The sequence below is a fragment of the Camellia sinensis genome, chromosome 2 (assembly GCF_055761805.1).
Source record: "Camellia sinensis isolate YWXY chromosome 2, ASM5576180v1, whole genome shotgun sequence".
NCBI classification, from domain to species: Eukaryota; Viridiplantae; Streptophyta; class Magnoliopsida; order Ericales; family Theaceae; genus Camellia; species Camellia sinensis.
Window position 1 is genome coordinate 166974886 of NC_138962.1, and position 9381 is coordinate 166984266.

At 31.0% G+C, this 9381-nt stretch overlaps 1 protein-coding gene across 1 annotated transcript; it reads right to left on the bottom strand.

Annotated features, from left to right (window-relative positions):
- Window positions 1-915: 915 nt before the first annotated feature.
- LOC114277859 (uncharacterized) lies at window positions 916-1434 on the bottom strand. The gene has a single exon (XM_028219811.2). It carries the CDS (start codon window positions 1432-1434, stop codon window positions 916-918), a length of 519 nt encoding a protein of 172 aa, XP_028075612.2.
- Between the last annotated feature and the right edge of the window lie 7947 nt (window positions 1435-9381).

The window sequence follows — 9381 nt, forward strand, 5'->3', positions numbered from 1 at the left end:
AATCGGTTGTGCACCTGGTATAGGAAAAACATCTAGGAACTCATTGACTATAGGAATATTGTCCACATTAGCTTTATCAACAACTGACACAGTCAATACACAACACAAATATCCCCTACAGCCTTTTCTAATCAAATTGTATGCTTTCATGGATGAAATCAAGTATAGGGGAGGTACAACACCAATTCCATTAAATATAAATTCAGGTAATCCAGGTGGCTAAAACACAACTTGTTTGGTTACACAATTTATAGGCATGATTTTCGTTAACCAATCCATCCCTAAAATTACATCAAAATGATCATTATTCAGAGGCAACAAATCAACATATAAAATCACATCTCTAACTATAATCTCACATGCAGGATATATATATGCACAAGACATGGATCCCCCAGTTGGTGAAGACACAACTAATAAATAGTTCATGGGTTCCCAGTGGTCTAGTTAATTTTCTCCAAAAAGCATGCAATACGAATGAGTGTGTAAACCCCGAGTCAATCAAAATATAAACATTTTGAGCACAACTAGGAAGTATACCTGATACTACTGCCTTGGTATTCTGCATATCTCCTGGGACTAGTGCAAAAACTCGTCCTTGCCTTAAAGTCTCTTTCGCTGAAATAGCTTTAGGATTTGATTTTGGTGTAGAGGTTGATGTCGCTGCACTTGCCATGGGTCTATTAGTGCCTTGGGATAAGGAAGGACAATCTTTGACCATGTGACCCGTTTTGCCACACCTAAAGCATGCCCCGAAGATTTTGTAACAAACACCCTTACGTCTTTTACCACATTCTGGACAAGGTGGTGTAGAATTATTCCCTTGATTGGAGCTATTTGATGACCCGCATTCCATTTCTTATTCTGTGAGTTGTTTCAGCCATTCTTGAAATTGAAATTGTGTCTCTTTTCCTTCTAATCAGCCACTGGTGTCTTGGCTTCTTTTAAAGCTGCAATGTTTTCCTCGGACATAAGAACTCTATCAAGAACATTCACATATTTTGTTAACTTAAGAACATTGACCTGATCGAGCACTTCGACATTGAGTCCACTCATAAATTTTCTGGTTTTCTTATAGTCAGAATCTACCATGTGTGGAGCGTACTGAGCAAGTTTCGTGAACTTAGTTTCATATTCAGCCACAGACATAATATCCTGCTTCAGTTGCTCAAATTCAAACACTTTGCAGTCACGGACATACTGGGAAAAATATTTCTCATAAAAAGCTTCTTTAAATTGAGCCCATGTCATTGAACCACTGTTGTCTCGAATAAGCATCCACCACAGTCTTGCTTCTTCTTGTAAAGTGAAGGTTGCCAGTAAAACTTTGTGTGCCTCCAAGCATAGGAAAACTTCAAACAACTTTTCAAGTTCTAAGATCCACGCCTTGGCTTTCAAAGGCTCAATACCTCCTTGAAAGGTCGGTGGCTTCATTATGTTGAATTTCTAGGTTAGGGCTATGATGTCATCATTGTTGTTTGGCTTAACTTGCACTGGTAGTGGAGGAGGAAGTGGGAGTTGTTGACTTCGTTGTTGTTGTCTAAGAGATTCTGTTAATAACTCAACCATTCTTTCTAATCAGTCAATTCTTGCGTTTGATGATTCAGTTTCATCTGTATTTCTTGTATTCTCCATTGGTCTATATGTACACATGATAATAATAAACATCGGAAATATAGTTCTCACATTCATATTTACATTAGGTGTGTATGTAACAATTCCACACACACTCACACATGTTAATGTAATGCCCTAATTTCTTTTTTAGGACATCTTGTAGCTCATTTGGACGCGTGTGTGCTGTATAACTCGTGTTCTAATACCACTTTGTCACAACTCAACCCCCGCCCCAAGGGATTAGAGAAGTGATCGGCTAGGAATCCAAGATTACCAAAGGCCATCTAACAGTATTATAGTAAAAAAGGCTAGCGGAAGCCTATAAATAATAAAATATGATGTCCAATGAGCTACGAAAACTTACATGAACAAAAACAAGTCTTTATATGTATACATATACACACGAGTCCACATCATGCTTAAGTACAAAAACATAACATAATTACGAGATTACCCAAAAACAAAACCAGTCTTAAAACAAAAACATTCACACACTTGATCAAAATTCAAAAAGGTGTATTTAAAACCACCCGTGAATTCTAAAAGCTTGACCGTTTAGAACCTCACAGTGAGGCACGAGAGTTGGCTTGACAAAACAAAGCTTAGGCCGACGCCACTAAATCCGGTCTTGAGTCACCTACACACACGCGCGCGCACACACACACACGGGCATACACACACACACACACACATATATATATATATATATATATATAACGGTGAGCTTTTTTAGAAAAAAAAATACTAAGAGTTGTAATCAATTGGGTCAAATTGACATAAAATTATAAATTTAAGGTCAAAGCCGTAGTTGTTTGTGTAGGCAAAATCAAAGTATAGGGACTAAAATGACAATTGAAATTATATGGACTAAAATGATAAAAGGACTAAAGTATAGGGACTGCTGTCTTAATTTTTCCTAAAAAAAAAGTCATCATTATATCATTACTATTATTATATGGGTAAATTAGACTGATCTCTTTAAGAATTGAAAAACAAATACAATAAGCTCCACAATTTTAGTATGATTGTCCTAATCGTCCTTCTCATAAGCTAAAGAGTTAGAAATTAATACAAATGATATGAAAACACCTACACAAAAATAAACAAAGTGAAATATGTATTTATTTATATAAAAGATGATAATATTATTATTTTCATCTATACGATTAGCAAATTTCTAATAAAAATAAACTAAATATTAAAACCTTAAAAGTCTATGAAATAACATTAAATTTGTAAGATTTACTATATTTTTTTCCCTAAATTTCAATAGAAAACCCTATAACTTACTCTTATTATTTGTAAAAGTATGAGGAAGGGGTGACCGACGGTACACGATGGATATGGGAAAAGCATGATTTGAACTGTTGATATCAACAAATTGTGTCACATGAATTCTTTCATAATCTTGATAATTTTAATTTATCTATTCGTATGTCCAATTTATCAATGTTGAGTTTTATAAAAAAAGATACTATAAAAAACAAATTGAAAATTCTTTACCTTCAAATTATATATATAATAAAAAAATATAAAATAATTAAAAAAATAAATATTTTTTATAATATTTTTTCATAAAAACTAACATTACTCAACATTATCTTACCAAGACTTTTCCAAATCTTTTTAGAATGAATACAACCGAGTGAGAAATGTTGTAATCCCTAATATGAACACGTGTCATGCTTTAAAAGTCATTGCAATAATTGAAAAGTCAAAGGTGGTGGGGGGACTTTTAATGATAGGAGGGTGGAGGGATGTTGGTGGTGACCGGCACACAACCGGTAAGCATGGCAACAAATGTCATGCTCTTGGGACCGTTGCAATAATTGAAGTCATGCAGACTTCAATGATATCTATATATATATATATATATATAGAGAGAGAGAGAGAGAGAGAGAGAGATAGATGGATGGGGGGACATGAAAGAAGCATGAATTGAGGAGAGACAAAGCTTTCAACCACTTTCCCTATCCTCCATCACGCTTTTCACATAGATAAGGTTTTATTATTTATTTCATCTTATTAATAATAATATTATGGACTTTTTTTAAATGTGTAACTTACACTTTACATTTATATTTTTTTGTTTGTTATTCTGTTTTATGTTTATACCTTCTATTTATACCTTTTGTGTTGGTTGCATATGGTATACAACCTTAAAGGGTTACACACCATAACAGTACCCTAATATTATACATACAGGAAAGAAATACAAAGAATCAGATAATATAAACATAGGAATACATAAGATTTTAATGCTATGGAAATTATGATATTTACCATGGGTTGACTTTTTAAAATTTTAAGTTTTTAAAATATTTTAGCTTGTCTCGTTTGAGATAGATTATTTTAGCTTTTTTGGTGTTTGTAAAAAATAAATAAAATGATTATAGGTTGAATATGACATCTTTTTTATTTGACTAAAATAACATATTTTATCTTATATAGTTATTTTAGCCCAAATCTTCTTTCCAAACAAGTTCTTAATCATCACAAATATCATAGTTTAATCCTGAGAGTGTAATTAAAAAAAACAATGAGTTATGATTATATATCACATAAGTTATAATTATTTTTTTTTTAAATATAACCAAAATAATATCATACTAATAATAAATCATAACTAAGACCATAATGTGTATAATCAAATCATAATCATTTTATAACTAACATCCTAATAAGTCTTTTCTTAATATCTCAAAAATCCTAACTTAGAGCATCTACAATGAGATAGTTAAAAAAATGTGTTATGGTGTGTTATATGACAAAAGTAATAAAAGTGGGACTCAAAAATGTGTGTTAAGGTGTGTTAAAAATTTATTAATTTTAGAGATTAAGTGGTGGTGCAATGGATGTATTAAGGTGTGTGTTTAAGAATATATATATATATATATATATATAAACAATAAATAAAATAAATAACAATTGAAAAGTGCAGTGAGCCCCCACCCCATTGCACTGTCAATACCCCCCTCTCTCTCTCTCTTTTTCTCTATCTCTTTCCCTCCTTTGCTTGTTCACTTAGCATTTGACACTAAAAACAAAGTTGGCCAGCCAAAAAAAAGTCGGTCGATCAATTGCAATTTTTTTTTTTTATAACTTGAAAGGTCCAGACATCCGGGTGGACGACTAGATGGCACTTCCCTATGTCCCCCTATCTCTCTCTCTCACTAACTAAAACGGTTGCCATAGTTTATACAGAATACTAACAACTAACACTAACACACAAGTTAGCAGCTCCATTACAGCACAAAACAGTGTATTGAGCTGGCCAAAAATTAGCAACTGACACTAACACAACATTTAGCTAGTCCATTGCTGATGCTCTTACGGACATGTACTATAAAGGCTATGTTTGGCATGGACTTTTTTTGGCTATTTTAGCCACAAAAAATAAAATAAGTTAAAAAGCCAATAAGATAAAATGTCGCAGCTAAACCATAATCATTTTATTTTTTCTCTCAAAAAAGTTAAAAAGGCCAAAAAGTCTATTCCAAATAAGACTTTTTAACTCCAAGTTAAAATAGTCAAAAAGTCAACCCACATACCAAATGAAGGCAAAATTTCCAAAATTTTACGCGTAAGGCTTACTTTTCAAAATTTCAAACTTTATTTTGTGTCTAATTGTATGTTTAATACTTTTATTTTTAATTTTAATATATTACCCTAAATGATTTATCAAATAAATGTGCTCTTATTATTATGCCCTCACTTGGCATGCCAAAAAGTATGACATTTTTATTATTTTAGTCACAAAAGATGAAATAGACTAAAAAATTAATAAAATAAAATAATACATTCAAATCATAATCATTTTATTTTTTTCTCACAAAAATAAAAAAATAAAAAAATCTATTCCAAATGAGACTTTTAGTCCCAAACTAAAATAACTAAAAAATCAAAAAATTAATACACATCCCAAACGAACGCATATTAATTTTGCAACTTTGCTTCGTACGTGGCACACATGGAGATGATACCGATTATTTGTCACACACCGTCCAATCTAATCGTTTAGTAGACGTGCAAGAGTTAGTTTGATTTGGATAAGGAGCAAGGTGCGAAAAAAAAAAGAATACACCAATAAATCTCAAATTAATAATTTATACATTGTTTAGTTTTAAAAGTTTTTTTATAGACTAAAAGGTCTCATTATAATATTTCAAATATCAAATTAATGTTTCGAACATTAGATTTCAAACATCAGATTAATGTTTCGAACATTAGATTGATATGTAAATGGGACTAAATGGAGCATAAGAAAATTTTTAGAACTAAATGGTTCAACTTTTTAAAAACTAGAACTTATGGATAAATTTTTCAAAAAAAAAATTTATTAATACATTAGAGTGTAAGTATGTCTGTGACATAAGTATAAATAAAAAGTTGTAGAAATACAAATATTACTTGCATCTCCACTATTGATAATTTTTATTTTTATATTTATTTTTCTGCGTGCAAGTAGTTTCCTCTTTGGATAATTCATAATTATTTTCAGATTTTTAAATTTAAATTGAATTTTCACTTAGAACCAATTAAACTAATCCTATGTAATTTGAGGGTGGTTTGGGATTTCTTATTTAGTGATTTTTTTATAAAAAAAAATGTATGAAAAAATCGAGAATTGATATAATTCAAATAAGTAAATAAGCAAATAAGTACACTTATTTTGGCTGTTTCCTGAATTAATATTCTATAGGGTTTTGAGTTTTTAAATTTTTTATTTTTTATATTTTGTTGCTTTTATTTAAAAATTTTAAATATCTTTTAGTTAATTTTTGGGACAATTACAAAATAATAATAATAATAATAATAATAATAATAATAATAATAAAAAATTCAAGGTTTGAGCATTCTAACAAAATAAATCATGAGTTTTTAATTTTGTCAATTTAAATCATAATCTTTTAATTTATTTTCAATCTAAATCATCATTCGCCTACTTTTTGTTAAGTAAAATGATAAAAAAAGAAGAAGGAGTATTTTAGTAATTAAACTTAATCTAGATATATATATATATATATATATAATGCCTAAAATACCTCTTTCATTCAGTTTAATGACTAAAATACTCCTCTCTTTTCTTTTCTTTTCTTTTCTTTTCTTTTTTTTTAATCGATTTTACTTAATGAAAATAGGAGAATAGTATAGATTGAAAACAAATCAAAAGTTTAAGATTTAATATAACAAAATTAACAATTCATGATTTATTTTATTACAATGGTCAAATCTTTAAGAGATTTTTTGTGATTTCTCCTTAATTTTTTTTAGATGTAACTAAACTAGATGTATTTAAAAAATAACAAAAAAAATTGTGAAAAAATCTTTACAAAATTAATAGATAACAAAAATATTTAGTGAGTTTTTTAGAGATTGTATCACAAATATTTTACTTTTTAAATGCATCTAAATTAGATTCACCTAAAAAAATGGTTGAAATATTAAAAAAGATCACTAAAAACATAAAAACATGAAAAATAAAATAAAAACTCAAAACCAAACATAGTGAATTCTACCATACCTACATGCTTATATATAAGTGACTTAATATTATTATTATTATTTTCAAAAATAGAATCTTAAATTTAATCTCACATTTTTATGGTTTTAATAAATAAATGAGTGCAATAAACAAAATTTGAATATTGTAACAAAACATTGAAGAAAAAAAAGGTATTTTTAAGGAATACGATATGCACAATACAGAGAATGGACACCTAAACTTGATACAAAGTAATATATATTTTTGAAATATATTTCTCTATAAGAGGATTAACAATGAAAATGCATGGTTAGAGTATTTATAGATACATATAAAAATAGCTCATTTTTCTTTCTTATTTCAATATGTTAGCATATACAATAAAGTCAGGAAATATTTATGTAAAACTCATATATTATGCTGAGCAATTCAGCTTCACTTGCCTAACAAACAAAATGTTTCAATTGCAACATCCACCCCAGTTCTTGTTTTACACCAATTGTATGAGGGCATATCAACATTGTTAATGCTATGGTTTGGATTTGACGAAGTCTAAGATGCATTGTTTGATTTTGTTTTATTATGATATACGGTTGACATATTTTGATACAAGTTGTGCGGACTAATTCCGCAATAGAGAGAGAGAGAAGGAACTTCCTAGACGAATCCTGGTGCATTGATGGGTAAAGGCCTGCACAAGAAACAGATGGTTAGGCTGCCTGACCGGGGTTTGGTCAGAAACCCCTTACAATTGAGTCAGTACCGGTTTCTGGTAGACGGAAAGTAGAGAAGATGAGTATGTGTAAAGAGAGAATGAGATTCATCCCTTGTAAAGGAGCATCGGGTTACCTTTTATAGAGAAGGCTTGACTTGCTTACCAAGTTCCTCTCTTTGCCACCTGGTACTAGGTCATTAGGCTAGGCAGTTCTGTTATTCATGGCACCATGCGCTCTCTAATCAAATGGTATCAGTTGACTTGGTGAAACCAAATTCAGCTTAACTCACTTCAGAGTAAGTGTGAGTCTTAGAACCTAAATCAAGGTCTAATCCTTATTGGAGTAAGGAAAGGTGTTAGGGCCAGGCCTATCATTTTGACACTACTTCATAGTAGGGAAGGGTGCCTGGGCTAGGCCCATGGCCTTGTTTACTTCAGAGTGGGGAAAGGGTCAAGGTTGGACTCCTAGCTTGGCCTTCTTCGAAATGGGGAGCAAGGCTAGGGCTTGGCCTACGATCTAGCCCACTTTGTGTGTGAAAGAATGCTAGGGTTGAACCTCCAGTTCAGCCCATGCTATATTGGGCCTTCCTCTTGATGGTATGGGCCTTTGTACGGACGGGCTTGAGTAATTGTGCCCCCTTCAATAGTGTTTCACATTTGATAAACATGTTAATAGAAATGGCGATGCGGCAAGTCTAGGACAGGTTTGTGGTAACCACCCCCCATCACATATTATATTGATGATGGTACAAATTAGAGAAAGGGAGGTGGCAATGGTGATAACGGTGGAGGAAGCGAGAGCGGAACAAGGGTAGGTTAATTTTATAACATAAAAAATGAGGATATTAATAAAAATTAGAGATAATATAATATATTATTGATAATAATTTATAATTGATTACAGTTAAAAGATATAATATGAGAACTAAATGATTAAAAATGAATGTTAAGTGTAATATTTTAGTATTTTAATCTTGTTATATTAAATAATTTAATATTATAGAGATATAAATATATTTAATAAATATTATCGAGATGGGGTAAAATTAGGCGGAGGGGCAAAATCTATTTCCACCCTACTACTTCCTCATTAGGACGAAGAAATTAGTCACAAAGGTGGCAGAGTGAAGGCTAGGGTGCTAGATTGCAATAGATGATGGTAGCAGTGGCAGCTAGGGTTCTGTAACAACCCTCGTACTGTTTACTGATTTATGACCGATTGATTACCGTTAATCACCGATTACTGTTAAACGAAGCTGATAATGACTGATAACTAACTGATAATCGAACTGAATGAAATACTGAATCGACTGACTGAAGTTGAAACTGAATTGACTGAGTATATGTTAGTTAATTGCATTCTATCTGTTTGATTGTCTGATTATCTGTTCATGTTTATATGTTTAAACTGCTATTTGAAGGCCTTATCGGCGGCCGAATCTGAAACCGATTGATGTTACGTGACCCTCATATTTAATGTGATTTTATGGTATAAGTATCTGAAAATTGATTAGGTATGATTAAATTAGATTAAAATAAGCCAATTGAAGAGTTGGACTTAATT